General features: G+C 37.9%; 2 protein-coding genes and 1 non-coding gene across 6 annotated transcripts; all 3 read right to left on the bottom strand.

Annotated features, from left to right (window-relative positions):
- Positions 1 to 2,975: 2,975 nt before the first annotated feature.
- hnrnpabb (heterogeneous nuclear ribonucleoprotein A/Bb) lies at positions 2,976 to 6,385 on the bottom strand. Of its 4 annotated transcripts, none has more exons than XM_051877316.1 (9): positions 6,220 to 6,385; positions 5,629 to 5,802; positions 4,577 to 4,745; positions 4,339 to 4,497; positions 4,108 to 4,263; positions 3,847 to 3,940; positions 3,623 to 3,763; positions 3,419 to 3,504; positions 2,976 to 3,304 (listed from the first exon to the last, which is right to left on the bottom strand). In XM_051877316.1, the coding sequence occupies exons 2-8, from the start codon at positions 5,781 to 5,783 to the stop codon at positions 3,434 to 3,436; spliced, it is 945 nt and encodes a 314-aa protein (XP_051733276.1). In that variant the 5' UTR covers positions 5,784 to 5,802; positions 6,220 to 6,385; the 3' UTR covers positions 2,976 to 3,304; positions 3,419 to 3,433. The 4 variants fall into 4 exon arrangements, with proteins under 4 accessions (XP_051733276.1, XP_051733273.1, XP_051733275.1 ...); XM_051877313.1 differs by having other exon boundaries at positions 3,596 to 3,763; positions 6,220 to 6,384; XM_051877315.1 differs by having other exon boundaries at positions 3,596 to 3,763; positions 4,132 to 4,263; positions 6,220 to 6,384.
- A 1,277-nt stretch (positions 6,386 to 7,662) lies between these two features.
- Positions 7,663 to 16,045, bottom strand: LOC127503462 (guanine nucleotide-binding protein subunit beta-2-like 1). Its single transcript, XM_051877317.1, has 8 exons — positions 15,786 to 16,045; positions 15,240 to 15,411; positions 13,774 to 13,921; positions 12,417 to 12,512; positions 10,890 to 11,000; positions 9,994 to 10,134; positions 7,989 to 8,099; positions 7,663 to 7,797 (listed from the first exon to the last, which is right to left on the bottom strand). Exons 1-8 carry the CDS (start codon positions 15,892 to 15,894, stop codon positions 7,732 to 7,734), a joined length of 954 nt encoding a protein of 317 aa, XP_051733277.1. The 5' UTR covers positions 15,895 to 16,045; the 3' UTR covers positions 7,663 to 7,731.
- Positions 16,046 to 16,495: 450 nt separating this feature from the next.
- On the bottom strand, positions 16,496 to 16,568 carry trnav-cac (transfer RNA valine (anticodon CAC)). The gene has a single exon. It is a non-coding gene; the product is annotated as a tRNA-Val (tRNA).
- Positions 16,569 to 21,099: the final 4,531 nt, after the last annotated feature.

The following is a 21,099-nucleotide window of genomic DNA, read 5'->3' as shown; positions in this document are numbered from 1 at the left end:
CTCTTTTACTGCTATCTGGCGCCCTCTAATGGAAATGAAGATAAAATGCACATTACAAAAATCTTCAAACACATTTTCAAACACAAGTTCATCTTCAAACACACACACACACACACACACACACACACATATATATATATATATATATATATAATTTGTGTGTAATATGTATGCACAATTAAAATTGTTTACATAAGGAAAATATGACAATTTCTCACTTCACAAATACAAAACGCTTTTACTTGCGTCCTTGTTCAGCTTGTTTCGGGTAAAAAAAAAAACGTATATTAATAAATCAGATGCTAGTTAATTGACCCCTTAATGGTTGTGGCAATTATTTTATTCAGACAGCGTGGTGCACAAGTGTTCTTTGATTTTGAACCGTATTTTTCCATCATCTGTGCAGCATTTTTAAGTCATCTGCTAATATAGTTCATTAACCTCACCTGTCGTTGGCGAAATTGCACATCCAGAACTGCCACTGGCCTCCATCCACAAAGATTCTGTTGATTTTGTAATACAAATTATTAATTTCTTGCCTTTCAACCTACCCGCGTTTAGCACGTGATTACTTTTCCCACAAGTCAAGCGAATCGAATCCCAAATCGAATCGTTATTCTGAATCGGTTCTCCCGGGCGAACTGATACGTATTTGTAACTCGTTTGCAAAACAATAACTTTGTTTGGGAGTAAAACTGTCTTGTTGTACAACGCAATGTTTGACTTAACTGAAACCTAGTCATAAACAATAGTATTTAAATATTTCTATAACAAAATATGTGAATAAATAACGTTTCTAAAATGTAGGCCAAAGACTTTTTTCGCTCAAACGATTCGGGCTGTGAATCGAATACTTTATTACTAGGCCTACGTACTGTATACTGCAGTGTACACTGTTTAAAATAGTAAGGGCATTATTTGACTTTAAACATTTCAAACGGCAGTATGGTGGTCTTGGTTAGCTGGTCTCCTTGTCTGGTCAATTAGAGGGGTACAGCTTAAAGGGTTAGTTCGCCCAAAAATGAAAATTCTGTCATTCTCTACTCACCCTCATGTCGGTCCACACTCGTAAGACTTTCGTTCATCTTCAAATGAAGTTATTTTTAATGAAAAAAATATGAGAGCTTTCTGTCCATAGACAGCAACGCAACTGACATTTTGATGCTTCAAAAAGTTCATAAGTAGATCGTAATATTAATCCATATGAATTGAGTGCTTTAGTCCAAATTTTCTGAAGAGACTCAATCGCTTTATATGATGAACAGATTGAATTTAGGCTTTTATTCACAGAAAGCTCTCATATTTTTTCATTAAAAATAACTTCATTTGTGTTCCAAAGGTGAACAAAAGTCGTACGGGTTTGGAACGACATGAGGGTGAGTAATTAATGACAGAAATTTCATATAAACCATCAATGGCCATCTTAAACTAACCAAGACCCAGCAAAGAAGGAACGTTCTCGGAACGTTTTGACATGGTTCTCTCAAAGTAATACATTCTTCCAATAACGTTATTAATATGTTAATTTGGAGTTTTCCGGTTTTAATAATGTTCTCAAAACATTAGCTAAAAATGGTTCACAGCGTATTTATACATCGCCAATGGAACGTTTTATTTCTGAAATGTTTTAGTTGGACAGCCATCTAACATGTTTTTTTCTTTAAATGTTACTTCTTTCAGAACATTCGGAGAACATTTAAAAGTAGTGTTCCCATGTTTGCAAACTGATCGAATGGAACGTTCCATTTATGTTCTCATAGCAAAAAAAAAAGTTGTTTCTTTTTTATTAAATGTTTGGAACGTTCAGAAATAACTTTTTCATAACTTTGAGAGAACGTTCGCAACAAACCAGCAGTCTGGTTTAAGCTGGGGTTTTTCCCCCCCAAGTCATTTAAGTAAACGGGTAATTTATGCAACAAGTTTCTTGGGAATTGAACCTCAATGTAAAATATCCCATATTTACACATTTTATGTTTGATTTTACCAAATGCCAAATAAAGAGACTGTACTAAGTTCTAATTGCAGTCTAATAGATGCAAAAAGATTACTTCTGTCTTGCCCATCACACAAGAAATGGTCGAGTGAATTGCACTGTGGGCTACAATACAACACGGTGTGCTTTGTTACATACATATTGCACATTTGGCAAATGTAGGAACTACAAGTATTCTGCATATATGAAAGTTGCATATTGTGCACAGTACACATAACAGCAATAATAAGTCTTGACTTATTAACAACCTGACTCTGAGAACCAAATCATGGATAGAAAAATCAAAACAGGTTTCCTTATCTACCTTATTTCTAACTTGGTTAGCAGTGCAAAACCAGACTGTTATGCTGCAAACTGGTATTAGTTACACTATTTTATATATCAAACACTGATTTGGCATGCTTTTCTCAGCAATATATATCTATTGTAGCTAATCAGAAGTATTGCATAGTCACAAGAAATGAGTTTGAAAAATAAGCTAGATATAATTTAGCAATTAGTAGCCATGCATGCAAAATATTTTACAAGTCATTTAAGAACTCAATTGATGGCCAATACCAAGTTATAAGGGTTCTGAAACCAAAAGGTGTTAAATTGTCACAGCAAAAGTCATTAAAACATTAACATTAATGTTATCCAGTAAACAAGAACACTTCCAAAAACTTACAAGTCATTTATTTCTACCAAAAACACTATAGGAATGAGATTTCAGTAAGCAATGCTGGTTGCTAGCAAATATCCTAATTGACAAACGTAAGCAATTTAACTGAAAAGGCAAGTCAAAAACAGTTTAAAAATCAAAGCTAACAAAAAAAAAAAAAAAAAAAAAAAAAAAAAAAAAAAAAAAGTGGAAATTTCCAGTCACTATTCAATATTACCCAAAAACGCTGACATTCACTAGACTCTGGTTTTTAAAAGACTCTCTCCTATGCAATGCAACAACAGGATAAGCATAGTAAGCATCTGGAAACATTGAGAAAAATTTACTCAAAATCGTTTTATTTCAAAAGCTCTGGCAGCTCCCGAACCTCATGTGGCAAATCCAGTAGACATGTAAAATACAACCATACAATACATTATTCAAAAAAGGTACCAAAAAGTACAGTAAAAATAACACTTCCATCACTGGAAATGTGGACAAAAGGAAAATAAAATTAAAATAAAAATGTGGAAGTGTGACATTGCTTCCCCTATTTATCGGTTCTGTACAAATGGGTCATGATCTTATCCGGTAAAAGGAAAGAGTCTGCATGTGTGTGAACTGTTGTCGGCGTCCCTGTCAGACTCCTGGTTTTTGGGAATACATCAGTCCTGTAGAGGAACATACAAAGTTGGAAATCATCAAGACAGACAAGACAAACGCAAAGCAGCTTAAATAGAAGCAAGGCACACATTTGACATCCATTTGATAAACGCAAACTCTACCTGTTCTGTATGGGATCAGTATGGCTTGTAGCTACTCTGGTGGCCTCCGCGTCTCGGTGTCTTTCCGTAGCTCGCACTTCCCTGGTCTGAAGGAAAAAAAAACAACAACAAGTGTGACGGAGTGAACATGGAAGGGACACCAGAACGATCACAAGTGTCTGGAAGATACAAACATACTGTAATCATAACCACCACCATATCCACCATAGTATGGAGAGGAATAGTCGTAGCTGCCATAGCCACCGTAACCGCCATAGCCCTGCTGGCCACCGTAGCCATAGCCTTGGTTCCCATATCCCTGGTTCCAGTAGCTGTTATATCCCTGGTTCCAGTTCTGGTTTTGGCCTGAGGAAACAGATGTTGCAAGGTCAGACTGGTTTTTATAAAGCTGCTGTGGCTGAAACAGATTCATAAAGCACGTCTCTTACCCCCGCGACCCCTGCCGCGACCTCCGAAGCCTCCGCGGGTGCCGTACTGCTGCTGCTGGTAGATTTCCTTGGGCTGGGCGATTTTGATCTCACACTGAAATCAGATTAGAGCAAAGCCGGATTGTGACGGGCTGAATAAAACGTTTGTGCGCCAATAAAAAGCCTGATTAAGCAACTGTGCACACCCACAAATCAATTTACCCACCATAATAATGCATCTATAGCAAAAATATGAGAGTGTAAAAATAGAAATATACATACAAGGTCTTCCTCTCCATTCGTTACCTTGCTTCCACTAACGTTATGGTATTTCTTCTCAACTATCTTTTTGACAGCAGATTCTTCCTTGAATGTGATGAAAACAAAGCCCCTCCTTTTGTTCGTCTTTGGATCCGTTGGGAGTTCGATATTTTCCATCTGCAAGCATGATTGATGAAGCATTAAAGCTGGTAAAAATTTTATATATTTGCCTAACGCTCAATCAAAACTCACCTCTCCGAAGGCCCCGAAGTATTCACGGATCTTCTCCTCTGCGGTTTCAGGGTTAAGGCCACCAACAAATATCTTCTTGACCGGCTCCTTCTTCATGGCCATGGCTTTCTTGGGATCGATCTGTCGGCCATCTAGTCTGTGTTCCTTTTGCTGTAGGACCTTTTAAAAGAAAAGAGATGTTGCAAACATCTGCCACCCAGTGAGTATTTGGACTGGAGAGAAGCAAAAGCATCCATACCTTCTCCACACTTTCAGCATCTTTGAACAAGATGAATCCAAACCCTCGTGACCGGCCGGTGTTTGAATCCATCTTTATGGTGCAGTCAGTCACCTCGCCGAACTTTGAGAAGTAGTCCTTTAGATCTTTCTTACTGGTGTCCCAGCTGAGTCCTCCAACAAACATTTTACTGCATTAAGAAAACACAAGTTGATGAGATTCGGTATTAAACCACAAACAAAAAGCAAACTCATGGCATATAGTACCATAAACAAATGCAACAGTCCGGTAGTAAGTTTTACTTTTTTAAACAACCACATTCAGTTGCATTCCGGATGGAAAAAAACTACATTACCCATAATTCTGCAGGAAAACATCCACCAATAAGAGTGTGATGTAATGGAGTCTCTCAATACACTCAAACTACTTGTATATGTGTTCATTCAGCAATAAACACTCTCTTCTATTCACATACAAAAACATCTTTAAATGTATCGGTTTAATAATATTTCTCAATATTTTCAATTCAATTGTGTCACTCGCAAGGCCTCAAGATGTTATTTCCCTCATTAAAGCCTTGCATACAATTTTCAAACCCCTTTTTGCAAAAGATTGTATTGTTGTAGCTGGTTGATTTGGTTCATAACTTAAAAATCCCTGTGGGAAAAGAAAAACTTCCGGAATTCTGAAGCCTGATTGGACTAGCCAGTGTCCACACAAACTATATTAAGGACAGTTTCCAGGCAACCATAAACACTTCGGCCATTACACTATGCGGATGAATTGAGTTTCATAAAAGGAATAAGCCACTTAAGACGGCGTGCTCTTGATTTTACCGCGGTAAATGAAGCTGAGGCACTCGCTTCACGTATGGCGGATCAAACGGCAGCTGCCACCCGCCAGCGTGTGATTCAACTCCAAACAACCCTGATCTCCAACAATGAGCACAACACCGGGCCGAAAACCACCCCACCCCCCTTTATTAACAAAGACACATGGCGCCAATGGAAACGACTCAAAACAAATGGCCTATATTAAGCACGAAAACGTAATTAAGCTCTCAATATTCTTACCCGGCATCTTCCTCGCCCTTGCTGGCGTCGATCTGTCCTCCATCGCCTCCGTTCTCGTCGTCCGCCGCGGCCTCCTCTGCGAGCTCCGCTCCGTTCAAATTCTCCTCGTTCCCGTTCTCAGAGGTTTCCATGAACTGATGCTCTGCGTCGGCCATTTTAGTCGCTTCTGATCACCTTTGGGTTGGAAATTATTAAAGTTTAGTTCACAATGTGAAATAGAGGAACGGTGCTAGAATAATAGAGTAGCAGCATGGTTACGCCGTTAGATTAAACGCAAAAGCTCGATTTCAGTCTTGCTTGCTAAATGCATAAGTAAACAAATGAAATTAGGCGCGAAAACGTGTTACAACCGTATAAAACCGCATATGTCTTTTGAAAACAAACAAACAAAAGATTCATTCATGCCGATTACGAAAAGCTAAAGCAGCATGCAAAGCTAAACTAGCAACACGATCGCGTCTAGATTCGTTTTCAAGCACGCCGAACGCATAAAACATACCTCTTCGTCTAATATACGGTCTTACGTATATTCTCATAAAACATAGTGTAGCGCAACACGGAAACCATGCGAGATTAAATAAACCGGCTTACTGTAAAATATTGGCGCTGAAAAAGCCGCTTTCCAAGATGGACTCTCGCGTACTGTACCAACTCGTGGCCACTTTTATAGCACCGGATGAGCTCGTTGGAATAAGGCAAGCTGTGACTGGATGACTGGGAGTGACCAGGCAATGATGGCGTTCTTTGATTGGCCAGGGACGGTTAAAGCACCGCCCCATTATGGTTTCCTCCTGCGCACTTCTTTTCTGCTGTGTTCAAAAACGCGCTAGCACGAGATGTTCCAGAGCGCGTGCACCATAAAACGGTTAGAGTGTTGTGCAATCAAACACAATGGATATAAGCGTGTACAAAACTGTATAATATAGTTTTTTTTTTTTTTTTTTTTTACACTTGTCCCGAATTAATGTAAATGATTTCTCCCCCGTCGTCGATGAAGGACTGCACTCACAAAGATGAATTTCTAGTCTTGAGTATTTCAGAGCTTAGCATAACGAGAACAAAATATGCAAACTTTCGCTTTTTTCATGACTTTGAAACAATTTTCATGAACCGTTCAGTCCTCAGTTTAAAATTCCCTGATATTTCCACGTTTTTCTTGACTATGGTAACCGTGTACTTACACGTTTCCGCGAAAGGGTTAAAAGGTTAGGGTTTAAAATATATTTTTTGTACTACTGCTTTATGGTCATCATTCAGTATGTCATCATTATTGTACAATCTCTACTTATGTGCATTTTCCAATGACAATAAAGCAAATTTTGCCTAGTTTTTGTCTAAAACAAGATGTTTTAACCATTTTGAATGGCTTGCAGAGACAAAAGCCACTCATTACTTAACTTTGGACATTTGAAATGGGCACATTAACATACATTTTCTATACAGACACATCCTTTGCATAATATAAATGCATTTCTTTTGTCACAGTTTGCCTGAGGGTTACTACATGTAGCATTAAGTATTTATACGGGTACTTTAAATTAATCAGACTTTAAACATGTTACTTATAAGCTGGATTTCAGCTTTCCAAGTGAAAATGATGAAAATAGAGGGCAAAAGAGACACTCCTGGACCTCAAATAGTAATATTAAAGGTTTAAGTGTGGCATGGTGTGATACTAACAAAAAAAAAAATATATCTGACCCCCAAAAACAGCAACATTTTATGCAAGAAACAATCAGACAGCAGGTATCTGAATTTGTCAAAGCTTTGCTCATTCATGTATAAACAGATACTTATTAGTTGCTAAAGGATTCACAAAATCCAGCCTTTTCTTTCCATCTAATGAACCTCTGTTCTACAACAAGTCCCAAACTGGTGCATAAACAACCTCATCAAGTAGATCAATATGGCATTAAATCAAGAGTAATGCCGTTTTTTTACTCAAGTAATAAACCAAAGAGCGCAGCTGAAGTGCACTGATTTAATACAACAAAAAGCCATTATTAACACAAAAGAAAAAAATAACAAGGACCCTTTCATCATTTATTTATTTTTATTCCATTTTTCCACGTGCATTGCATTCTGTTCTTGGAATCTACATCTTTATCGGGTCCCGACGGTCACCTGCCAAACTCTGATCAGGTTGTCTGTGTATCCAGCAAAGAGAGTCTGAGAAAAAAATAGTGTAATTAATATAACCTTGTTGTTTGTCCATTGGTTTATATTAAATATTATCCACTGCACTCATACACAATGACACCCAGAGATCCACTGTCCAAACTGATGCTCTGCAAAATAACCTCGTCTCACACACACACACACACACACACACACACACACACACACACAATGACTCGTACCTGTCCATCAGCAGACCAGGCCAGAGACGTGCACTGGGGCGGCTCAGCCTTGCTGTTGGTGGTGATGACTTCCTGTCTGAGCTCATCAACAATGATCTTTCCCTCCAGATCCTGTGGAGAGAGTGAGAGAGATGTAACATTAATGCGAGAGAAGACTGGTGTGCAAATAAACACCAAATACTCATCTTCATATTCAAGTAGATTCAAAATGTTTATTGCAAGTAAAAATCTATTTCAAAATGAGTGTTTCTGCACAGCTTTTTACTAAATGATTAGTAGTGTATGATAATTAATCATTTTAATGAAAATAAAAGCATTTTAATATGATTGACAACATTAAGTGGTGGCAAATGAATCTTTAAACCAGAGTCACTTTTTGAAAAGGAGAGTTTGAACCGATTAACCAAAAAGAATTGAACTTGTCAACTTTAATTCCATTTTAAATGTAACATATTGCAATGATTTTCAATGTTGATTTTCAGTGGAGACACAAATGAATCATTAAATCAGAGTCAATTTTTTTTAAATGAACCATTTTAACCGATTCACCAAAATACACTGTGCCAATTTTAAATTTAACATTATTGCAATGATTATCCATGTTAATGAATTGAAAACACCAGTAAAAAACAAAATTAAGTGGCGACACAAATTAATCGTTAAACCAGAATCTTTTTTTTTTTTTTTTTTTGAACCGATTAACCAAAATGAACTGAACTTGTCAACTTTAATGCCATTTTTGTCCAATTTAAATGTAACGTATTGCAATGACTTTCAATGTTGATGAATTGAAATCGCAAGCTAAAAATCACCACTTTTAAGTGGAGATACAAATGAATCTTTAAATCAGTCAATATATGAAGTGGACAATTTTAACCGATTCACCAAAATAAAACTGAACTTGTAAGTTTTCAATTTAACATGTATTGCAATGATTTTCAATGCTGATGAATTGAAATCACCAGTCAAAAACAACATTTTTAAGTGGCAACAAATGATTTGTCAATTGAGTCAATTTTTTGAAATGGACAATTTTAACTGATTCACCAAAATTAATTGAACTTACAAATCACTAATGTCATCTTTGTCCATTTTAAATTTAACATGTATTGCAATGATTTTCAATGCTGATGAATTGAAATCACAAGCCAAAATCAACACTTAAGTGCAGACACAAATGAATCTTTAAATCAGAGTCAATATATGAAATGGACAATTTTAACCAATTCACCAAATTAAAATGAACTTTAAACTGAACATGTACTGCAATGATTTTCAATGTTGATGAATTGAAATCACCAGCCAAAATCAACACTTTTAAATGGAGACACGAATCGTTAAACCAGAGTACATGTTTTTAAATGGACCATTTGATTCACCAAAATAAACTGAACTTGCCAACTTTGATGCCTTTTTTATCCATTTTAAATGTAACATGCATTTGAAATGACTTTCAATGTTGATGAATTGAAATCACAAGCCAAAATCAACACTCAAGTGGAGATACAAATTAACCATTAAAACAGAGTTAATATATGAAACGGAAGATTTTAACCAATTCACCAAAATGAACTGAACTCGCCAACTTTAATGCCATTTTTGTCCAGTTTAAATGTAACATGATGAATTGAAATCACCAGCCAAAATCAACACTTTAAGGTGCAGACACAAATGATTTGTTAAATCGAGTCAATTTTTAACTGATTCACCAAAATGAATGGAACTTACCATTTACAAATGCCATCTGTCCATTTTAAATGTAACATGTATTGCAATGATTTTCAATGCTGATGAATTGACATTAATGAGTTTTTCAATGAATGATGCCAATATAAAAATGGCAAATACTGACTGACTGTCCTGCCCAGCAACACAAACTACATGTATTGTTGAAATCGAGCAATGATATATCAGGTAAAAGAGTGAAACTACACCATCCTGCGAAGAACATGTTTTGATGTGAAAATAGTCATAAATCACAGTTAGGACAGAAAGCTCATCGTACCCAGATCTTGATGCTCGGCCCTGTGGCGGCACACAGCCAGTATCTGTTGGGACTGAAGCAGAGAGCATTGATCGTGTCACCGCCGTCCAGCGTGTAAAGATGCTTGCCTTCGTTTAGATCCCAAAGCATGGCTTGTCCATCCTGAAGACAGAGACACAGGGAACATCAAACCTCCTGATAATTTATAAAGTCATCCAGCATAATGAGGGCACAGAACTGCATTAAATAATGAATAAAGGTCAATATCAATCATTAGCCTTAAAGGTTAAGTTTAAATGTTTTTTTTTTTTTCCCCATTTATCACCATGACTGAAAATGATCATCCTTGAGCAAGGGACCCCAATCCTAAAATTTAAAAGGCAGCTATATAGTTTCATATATAAAGACCCAATTTATGCTGTAAAAAAATAAATGCATAAATAAAAATATTAAATCAGTATTATAAATGTGTAAAATATTATTTGGATAATTTTTAGTTTGTTATGCAACATTACATTTTTATTAATTTAAATACATTTATTTTAATCAATTTATTTATTTTAAACGCATTTATTTTTATATGTATAAAGACCCAATTTACACTGTAAAAAATCTATTTTATAAGCATGCAAAATATTATCTGTGATGCTACATTATTGTTTTTTTTATTAATTTAAAATACTTTTTTTTTTTATATATATATATATATATATATATATATATATATATATATATATTTAACTCTTTTTTTTTTATTATTAATGTATTTTAACACCATTTTTCTCTAAAATCCCTTGCGGTCCCCTGGGGGTCACTGGACCCCAGTTTGAAAAACCCTTGTCTGTACAATTTGAAGATTGACAGGTCCTAGGTTCAGATTTGGACCCTAAAACAGGACCATACACGGTGAAACTGACCTTTCCTCCAGACGCACAGAGGGAGCCATCAGGGGACACGGTGACGGTGTTCAGGAATCCGGTGTGTCCGATGTGATTGGTCTTCAGCTTGCAGTTGGCCAGATTCCACACCTGAAAGAAACAAAATACTCTGAGTGAAAAGACTAGACACACTTATGGAGCCCTTAAAGGGACATGGTGATAGGAGGAAAAATTATATGTCCATGCTTTTGCATTCTTCCCCCGAGAAACATTTTGTTTGCTTGCAAAACCTTTGGATTCGCTCACAAAGAACTCAAAGATTTGCAAATGAACAAAACCTCTGCAAACGAACGCAAAAGCATAGAAATATATTTTTGTCCCTTTAGGGGCTCCGTACACTTATGTTTGTCATGATCTTCTTTAAAAAAAAAAAACACTGATTTAAAAGTTTATGCATAAATGTTTGAAATAAATTTTGTTGTAAAAACGACAGTATTCTCCATTGAAGTATGTCCGACTTCTCCAATTGTTTATGTTCATTCATGTTCATTTGTCACGCCCACTTCTCGACATCCAATCAACAACTGATGGATAGAACAAAGTCCCTGCCGTACATTTTTTTTTATTTTCCGATAATCCCTTTAACTCAGATGTACATCACAATACGGAAGAAAAGATCTGTCGCTACTTCCGTTTGATCACGATTTTAAATGGATGAGTTGAATCAGAAAGAAAAGCATAAATGTCCAGCATACATATGAACTACCACGATACTGTTAAAAAAAAGCACCAGGTTGCACCTCATGAAGTCAGTAGAGAAGTGTGAAGAGCTGATCCTGCAGCCACACTCTTAAAAGCAAGTATAAAGGTCAGAGATCACTCACTGATGATCTGTTTAATGTTACATGCTACAGAAGGATTTTCCAAACTGTTGAGTGACGCATGAAGTACATGAAAACAACAGGGTCTCAGCCTCTAAAATGCACACTATTTGAAGTCGTTCTTCTATTTGAACCGGCTAAATGAAAACCGTACAGCCATATCTTTCTGTAAAGCTGTTTCAAAACAATGTGCATTGTGAAAACCTCTATATAAATGAAACTAGAGTTGTCAAAAGTACTGACTTCGGTACCTAGTCGGTACTGAAATGTTAAAAATGTGACGCTTTGAGCGGATTTGTAAACACCTCTGATTGGCCACTGTGTTCACCGCTCTTTGGGTATGTCTGTGATTGGCTTCAATGATCAACACTGTAAAAGCATTGTAAATAACCATCAGTGACGCTCTTCACCGAGCGCTTACACAGATACACACGGGAGCTTTTGAAAGACCAGTCCGCTGATAGACGTCTGCTTTCAATTTTCAAATTCAAACACTTTCGTGTGCTTTCAAACGCTGCCGTGTGTTGATCATTGTAGCCAATCACAGGCATATCTGATGAGCGCGTCAACACAATGGCCAATCAGAGGTGTTTACGAATCACATTTTTAAAATTTCAGTACCGATAGGTACCGAAGTCGGTACTTTTGACAACTCTAAATGAAACTAACTTGACTTAGTTCTCACCTTGACCATCTTGTCCCAGCCGCAGGAAACGATGATGGGGTTACTGCTGTTCGGGGAGAAACGGACGCAGGAAACCCACTCAGTGTGACTCTCGTCCTGAGGAACAACACAAACATCTCAGTGTGGATCGATCAAGCTAGAAGATCAGACATCAGCTTGGCTGTTTTTTTAAATGGAGCAATTTATTAAAACTTCAGACAAAATCTAAAAAAAATTGTTTTTTTTTCTGAGCATCATATTTGATTCTTCAGGCTTTTATGGCTCATATCATCTGATATAGTGAGAATATGGAGCTCAAATTTGAGCTCAAACACCTCAATTTTATTCAGAAGCCCAAACTGAGCAAAAGTATTAAATTTGGTGCAGAAGCTGATATTAATATGGACACAAAGTAAGATGAAATTCTGATGCTTGTAATGTAAATCACTGATATTTTTGTAACTGCTTGCATAAAATGCATATAAATATCAGTCGTCATTCTATATCTGCCAATAACATCTTAGTAAGATGATATTAAATGATTAGTTTTATGATCAAAACTCTGTTTTAAAACATAGAATGCAATGCAAAATGATAGAGATGAACAAATAAACCTTCCTCAGAAGCCTGATGATCATATTTGATACTCATGATTTTTCTAAAATATGATGTATTGATAAAGTAATACTAACATATACTAACAATATAACAACCATTCTTATGCTGCATTCACACGGGGCATCGCCGTTAACACTTCTCATTTACTTTGAATGGGTGACGTCATGCATTGCCGAACTGAATTGTGGGTTCCGTTGCGTTGCTCGCGGCAGAAGTTGAAGATTTCTCAACTTTTCAAGCGCCAACACAGGCGTCAGCCAATCAGATCACAGACATTAGCCAATTGCGTTCATGCAACACCGGAAAGTAATGTGATTGGCTGCTGTCACTATGACGGTCGCATCAGCACAAGCTTCAGACACGCCCTCCGTCAAGTGTTGACGCCGACGCCCCGTGTGAATGCTGCGTTACGTTTACTTCATAAATATCAGTAAAGATTTCACAGTAAAAAAAAAAAAGACGTGAACCACAAGCTGAAGGTGGATGTTTTTACAATTATACTAAAAGTCTTTTACTTGCTAAACAAGTCTAAACTATCAATCAGACGACTGAAGGACTGCAGTAGATTGTGTGCAACAGGATTTTTAGCAAAGTTTTGATCATGTTGATAGTCAATAAGCCTTAGAAATGTGCATATCAAATATGCTGCAGTAGGCTTTATAAGGTTAAGCCACTCTGATATCACTGCTAAAACACACTAACAGCCTCATTCTTGCATTTGCATCAAGTTAACTATGATGAACACACTGACAAATCTCACCTGAATGGTGTACTTGCAGACACCCAGGGTGTTCCACAGCTTGATGGTCTTGTCCCGAGAGCCGGACACAATCTGCCGGTTATCAGCGGAGAAGGCCACGCTCAGCACGTCTTTGGTGTGACCCACAAAACGACGGGTCGTGGTTCCACTGAAAAGAACATATGAAGAGCAGGAGGTCACAAACATGAGGGCTATTCACACTGCACTCTGGGTAAAAGAACGTTTCACACTTGTAATTTAGCATAGCTTTTAACCTGGAGTTGTGATCCGGAGCAGGATTAGAGCCGCTTTTGCAGTGTTAACCCCGCATTACGATGACAAAGTCGTGCAATGTGAAGTGATGTGGTGTAAGAAAGTTACAACCAGGGTTTAGGAAGTTAGGATGTTAAAGGGTTAGTTCACCAAAAAAATGAAAATTATCCCATGATTTACTCACCCTCAAGCCATCCTAGGTGTTTATGACTATCTTCTTTCAGACGAACACAGTCGGAGTTATATTTAAAAATATTCTGGCTCTTCCAAGCTTTATAATGGGAGTGAATGGGGGGCGAGATTTTGAAGCCCAAAAAAAGCACATCCATCCATCATAAAAGTAACCCATACAACTCCAGGGGGTTAATAAAGGCCTTCTGAAGCGAAGCAATGGGTTTTTGTAAGAAAAATATCCATTTTTAAAACTTATAAACTAAAATAACTAGCTTCCAGCAGACAGCCTACGCAAATCGCTAACTTCTGACTTGATATGCAGCTCGGAGCCACTGCTGTGACGCTGTACAAATGCTTCCAGTGTGAATACTCGTGCGTCTCTGCAGCTGCAGTTCACGCGCCGCTGACGCGTGCGGTGTGAACCCGGCCTAACAAATAGGTTGGTGCAACAAACTCAAACTCCTCTTCTCTTATGTCGAAATCTCTTTAAAAATTCTCATTTTTGACTTCTAATTCGTGACCGGTGTTTTGATTGGTCTATCCTTTGTGCTTCCACTTTCGTCATTGCGTCAGGTCAGGGGTTACTCTTTTGGCGCAAGTCGATTTGTGTAGGCCATCGCCGGAAGCTAGTTATTATAGTTTATAAAGTTTTAAATATGGCCTTCAGAAGGCCTTTATTAACCCCCTGGAGCCGTATGGATTACTTTTATGATGGATGGATGCGCTTTTTTGGGCTTCAAAATCTCGCCCCCTATTCACTCCCATTATAAAGCTTGGAGGACTAAGGATATTTTTAAATATAACTCTGATTGTGTTCTTCTGAGAGAAGATAGTCATAAACACCTAGGATGGCTTGAGGGTGAGGAAATCATGGGATAATTTTCATTTCTAGTGAACTAACCCTTTAAATATGAGTAGTGTGAAATGTGAACCAAGATAACCAAGGATTCCGTTTATCCCGGGGTTTAGAGTGACCCAGGGTTAACCAGTTCAGGTGTAAAAAGCCCTAAAGAGTATTTTGAGTTAAGACTCATACTCACGTAGTGAGGTCCCAAAGACGCAGAGTGCCATCCCATGAGCCGGACAGCGCAAACTGACCGTCTGATGAGATGACCACATCGCTCACGAAGTGTGAGTGTCCGCGCAGGGCTCGCTGAGGAATACCGTAGTTGGTCTCATCACGGGTGAGTTTCCACATGATGACGGTCTTATCTAGAGAAACAAGAGCAGGAAACCAACATGAAGACGTTAGTGCTGTCGTGTCATTACAAATAACTAGTTAGTAGCTGTTCAAACAAATATGTGGCTTTATCCAGTAGTATTTCAGTTTACCAAAACATCCCTCAAAAATCAACGTTGATCATAACCAACTATAATTAATGCCAGAAAACAACTAACAAGTTTAATGGTTAATGCTAAATGAGAAGTTATTTACATTTAGGGTAGAACTGTTATATAGCCTATATATGAGAGTACCATGGTATTATCATCGGATACATCACTGTACTGTGGTACCATCACAGCACTTATTAGTCGTGCTAACAGACAGCTGTAGCTGAGCAGTATAAACAGTGTCTATCCGTCACCTCGGGACGCAGACAGAATCATGTCTGGAAACTGCGGAGTCGTGGCGATCTGGGTCACCCAGCCGTTATGGCCCTTCAGGGTCCCTCGCACGGTCATCTGCTCGGTCATCTTTGCGCTTGGTACCGGTCGATGGCTGTGGATTGAGCTGGACGGGCTGAAAAGCCGCTTTACTCAAGTTTACAGCACAGGAAAAGGACCGGCCCCACGCCGGAAGTACATATTCATGCCGGAGAGGCGGCGCAATGCGTTGTGGGAGTTGTAGTGCGAATGCAGTGACGTCGTTTTTTTAGATTTAAAATAAAGTAAAATGAAGTGGTTAAAATTATTTATTTTACAACATAAATTACTCTCAATCATACCTTAAAGATTAATTTTGAAGCCACCGTTTTTGGTAATAAATAATAAAAACAATCATTATAATACAATATAAAAACACATAAATAACTTTACACATCATAATGATAATAACAATAACATTAATAATAATAATATACTAACAAGTTTCTATATGTAAAGACTATATAAAATCTTGTTTCGTTGACTGCACTTCAAGATCATCAGAAAACCATGTAGCCTACATCCGTTTCTCTACCATTATATGACATACAGAACTGTTTTGGTAATGACATTTGTGTGTCCGCGTTTTGTCTACTCTTATTTTCGAGTTTTCCGGTTACGTGATTAAAAAGGAGCAGAAAAACACATTCGATGTTTCCGCCCGGTTTCGAACCGGGGACCTTTCGCGTGTGAGGCGAACGTGATAACCACTACACTACGGAAACCTGGATGCACACATACGGCTCCTACTGAGGAAGTTTTTAATGATATGTCTCCATCTAGTGGTGGCTGATAGAAAGTACAAGTCATTAAATTTGTGTCTGTGCAACAGAAGACCACTAGATGTCGCTCAAGATGTGTCTCCAAAAAGTATTTGGACGCTCCAGTCACATTAAAAACGTCTTAACGTCAGTGTATTACACAGAAAATGTCAAAGCAAGTGTCATTATTTTTAAAGAAACATAGTATAAGCACACGTTTACAGAAAACTATTTCACAAAAAGCAGATTGTTAGGATTGAAACGCTAAAATAATCGGTCTACGTTGAAAAACTGTAGCACACTGTCAGGTTAAATATGCCCCTCTTATAGCTTTTTATGTCCAGTCAGCCCTAATATAATAAGGTATAAATGTTTCTGGGGAGATGCTTTTGTCTTTGCCCATGAAACAAAGCAGTCAGCAGTGGAGAGAGCCAGCACATCTGCGTTCAGATGGAGAGTTTGGGTCTCTTGACCCCCCTGAATCAAAACCACATCCCTTTCATGAGCTGGTCTCGCTCCTGACTCCAGCCCTCCGCTCAGGGTGGCTCCTGCCTCGCAGACCGACCGCGTGTCTAATATACTGCAGCCGCAGGCTTTCTCTAACGCTCAAAGAGATGTTCTCCTCCTCTTCCTGGCTTTCTATTTTGATTCATACATACCAGAAAAACTTAGACTGGTTTTTACCTCAAACTCTCTGACTACTAGGCCATCTGGGGCCTTGATAAGATCTTAACGAACGTTGCATGTAAAATTGCATTGTTTGCAAAGATTTTCCCCCCATGATGCATGTCAGAAAGCATTTCACACAGTTTTGATAGTTAATTTTTATTTCTGGTACCACCAGAGTTATTTTAGTTACTTGAAATAAAATCAAGGCAACATTTTACATTTTCATTTAGTTTAACTTGATGGTTAAAATAACTAAAACTTACAGAGCCCCGTACATGACATACGGAAAAAAAATAAATAGTGCGCACAATTTACTAAATTATTCCCTCGATTTGCTAAATCGCGCTCCCGATTTACTAATTTGTTCCCTCTATTTGCTAATGCTCCCGATTTACAAATTCGTTCCCTCGATTTGCTAATGCTCCCGATTTACTAATTCGTTCCCTCGATTTGCTAAATCACGCTCCCGATTTACTAATTCGTTCCCTCGATTTGCTAAATCACGCTCCTGATTTACTAATTCGTTCCCTCGATTTGCTAAATCGTGCTCCCGATTTACTATTTCGTTCCCTCGATTTGCTAAATCGCACTCCCGATTTACTAATTCGTTCCCTCGATTTGCTAAATCGCGCTCCCGATTTACTAATTCGTTCCCTCGATTTGCTAAATCATGCTCCCGATTTTATATTTCGTTCCCTCGATTTGCTAAATCGCGCTCCCGATTTACGATTTCGTTCCCTCAATTTATATAAATCGTGCGCATGATTTAGCCTACTATTTTTTTCCTGCATGTCATGTGCTACCTGGGCTCCGTAATACAAAAATGAAAACTAATTCAAATTGTTTTGATATTAAAATAACACTGGTCCATACTATAGCAACAAAATGTATATATGGATGTTATTTCAGTGATGTGTATTTTAACATAACATTAAAGTGAAATGGAGGTTGCGCTAGTCTTTTCTTCCCTATTGTGAGGAATATCTGAGTGAAACAGCTTCTCAAACAAGAACAAATGTAGGGCGGGGCTTGATTTTGTCCATGGGGTATTGATTGGATGGTTGTAGTTTGCTATTGGTCGATCTCATGTGATTGACAGGCTCTGCCCTCACGCCATAACACATCATCAGAGAAGAGACGTCGCTGTAAGAGGGAGGGGAAGTTATTTTGATGAAACATTATTTGGACATATGAAACGGATCTGCACGGATAAATCATTTATAATAAACAGTATTCCATACAATTACAAGACTTGTCAATTTTCATTTCATGGTGATTTCATCTCAGTGATACTAAACAATGGTGCACACTTTAGCAAACAAAATGCATATGGATGTTGATACAGTGACATGTATTTTACCATAAAATTAAAATTAATTCTCAAAAGTAAAGCCATTACAGTCACATTCAAATCTCAAATGTGAAAACTGTTCTGGAGTTCAGGTGAGGATGACGCTGGAGTCGCTATAGTCTCCATCCATCCATCAGACCGGACCAGTGTTTGTACCGCAGCGGAAAACTGCTCCATTTCTCTGGCAGCTGATGAAGGCTGGAGTCTCGGGACATCTGCATGACATGTTTTACGACTCTTTTGAAGATATTTGCTAACTGAAACACAGTTTCATGAGCTCATGTACACAAAGGTTCCAAAAGGTTTTTTTTTTTTTTTGCTTCAGTGATTTAATAGAAAGAACCATTTTTGGAAGAACCAAGGAATGGGTTTCCATGGCCGAGCATCTGCATCCAAGCCTTATATCACCAAGTGCGATGCGAAGCGTCGGATGCAGTGGTGTGAAGCACACTGCCACTGGACTCTAGAGCAGTGGAGACGTGTTCTCTGGAGTGACCAATCACGCTTCTCTGTCTGGCAATCCGATGGACGAGTCTGGGTTTGGCGGTTGCCAGGAGAACGGTACTTGCCTGACTGCATTGTGCCAAGTGTAAAGTTTGGTGGAGGGGGGATTATGGTGTGGGGTTGTTTTTCAGGGGTTGGGCTTGACCCCTTAGTTCCAGTGAAAGGAACTCTTAATGCTTCAGCATACCAAGACATTTTGGACAATTTCATGCTCCCAACTTTTTAGTTTAGGGATGGCCCCTTCCTGTTCCAACATGACTGCACACCAGTGCACAAAGCAAGGTCCATAAAGACATGGATGAGTGAGTTTGGTGTGGAGGAACTTGACTGGCCTGCACAGAGTCCTGACCTCAACCCGATAGAACACCTTTGGCATGAATTAGAGCGGAGACTGTGAGCCAGGCCTTCTCGCCAACATCACTGCCTGACCTCACAAATGTGCTTCTAGAAGAATGGACAAAAATTCCCATAAACACTCCTAAACCTTGTGGAAATCCTTCCCAGAAGAGTTGAAGCTGTTATAGCTGCAAAGGGTGGGCCAACTCCATATTAAACCCTACGGAATAAGAATGGGATGTCATTAAAGTTCATATGCACGTAAAGGCAGGCATCCCAAAACTTTTGGCAATATAGTGTAGGTAGATGGATTGATAGACAGACAGTTTTCATCTTGTCACTTTTAACAGTGTTCACTCAGATGATATTCTTTCGCAGTAGAGCGGCTGTGAACTATAGTGAGACTTTGGACCAATCAGTCAACTTCTTTAAATAAAAAAAAAAAAAAACATTTCCTGAGTTCACCGCTCACATCCTCTGAGGAAACCAAAGAAACAATGCAGCGCTCCGTGGGCTTCGCCTATTGTGACATCATCAGTCGGGGACATTGTCGTCATGGGGACGACCACCACACAGGAAATTTCCTCACAATGGCCTTTGTAATCTTATTAACTTACACCAAATACACTCAGACCTTGAGTCACAAGCTTTTTTAAGTTCGATCCCAAGTCTTATTTCTTTCTTTTAGGCAGGGAAGAGAAGATCCCTGTGGGGTTAATTATTAGTTTGGATCTGTCCTGGGCCCAACAGCACATTTCCTGCTCCAACTCAGGATAGAAAATATTCAACACCCTCTATTGTTTCACCACATAATGTTAACAAATCAGCCACAAGGTCCCTTACTGAAGAACACAGCCGTTCAGACAGGAGCGTATCGCTCTGAAAGATCATCAGTGTCACAGACTGAGAATATACAGTATATCAATCGTCACATACAAATAAAGCAAGAAAAATGTGCTGAAAGAAACAACGATCGCAACCATTAAAATCTTCTCAGGAAATGACGAGTGCTAAGATCTCTTACAACGGAAGATCCCAGCTTTTTCACAGGCTCTTTTGTGGTTGTCATGATATTGAGCTGCCAAGAAAACCGTCGAAAGCATTTCACCACAATCAAAAGAAAAAAAAATCATAATTTGCTTCAAAAAAATGTCTATTTTTAAGACCATTAAGGTATTTTGCAATATGATATTTTGCATTATTTCTGTTTCATGAGAATTAAGCACATTACCTCCCAAATTCTCATTACTGTAAAAAAGTAATATATAATGTTAAAAAAATTTTTTTATTTAAATTGTGAAGTATTTTATGCTGCCTTTAATTTTTACTTATATAATTAAAAATAAATAAATAAATAATTGGAGTAATTTTTGACTGATCATATATAAAGTATGTATATATATATATATATACTGTATATAAACTTCTGTAAAAACAATGCATTCTGGGTAATATTTGTCACCTTTAGGTTACTTTCTCGAAAATGACTAATATTATTACGAAGAATGCATTGTTTTTACGATATATTACTGTTTCAATGGAAAATGGTATTTTACTATGTAAATTTGTTTCGTTTTTTACAGTTATTTTTTAGAGTGTGTGTATAATATAATATAATATAATCATAATAATAAT

The sequence above is a fragment of the Ctenopharyngodon idella genome, chromosome 21 (assembly GCF_019924925.1).
Source record: "Ctenopharyngodon idella isolate HZGC_01 chromosome 21, HZGC01, whole genome shotgun sequence".
NCBI classification, from domain to species: domain Eukaryota; kingdom Metazoa; phylum Chordata; class Actinopteri; order Cypriniformes; family Xenocyprididae; genus Ctenopharyngodon; species Ctenopharyngodon idella.
Note: the sequence above shows the minus strand (reverse complement) of the source record. Positions and strands in the feature narration are given on the sequence as shown.

Bases quoted from the DNA above. Each gene is read 5' to 3' on its own strand.
- LOC127503462 (XM_051877317.1), bottom strand. From the start codon at position 15,894: ATGACCGAGCAGATGACCGTGCGAGGGACCCTGAAGGGCCATAACGGC. The intron at 13,922-15,239 runs GTGAGTATGAGT...TGTTCTTTTCAG, and splicing joins CGTCTTTGGGACCTCACTAC to TGGAACCACGACCCGTCGTT. The intron at 11,001-12,416 runs GTGAGAACTAAG...TGTTTCTTTCAG, and splicing joins GCTGGGACAAGATGGTCAAG to GTGTGGAATCTGGCCAACTG.
- hnrnpabb (XM_051877313.1), bottom strand. From the start codon at position 5,783: ATGGCCGACGCAGAGCATCAGTTCATGGAAACCTCTGAGAACGGGAAC. The intron at 4,746-5,628 runs GTAAGAATATTG...TTCTTAATGCAG, and splicing joins AAGGGCGAGGAAGATGCCGG to TAAAATGTTTGTTGGAGGAC. The intron at 3,764-3,846 runs GTAAGAGACGTG...CTGTTTCCTCAG, and splicing joins TCGCGGCAGGGGTCGCGGGG to GCCAAAACCAGAACTGGAAC.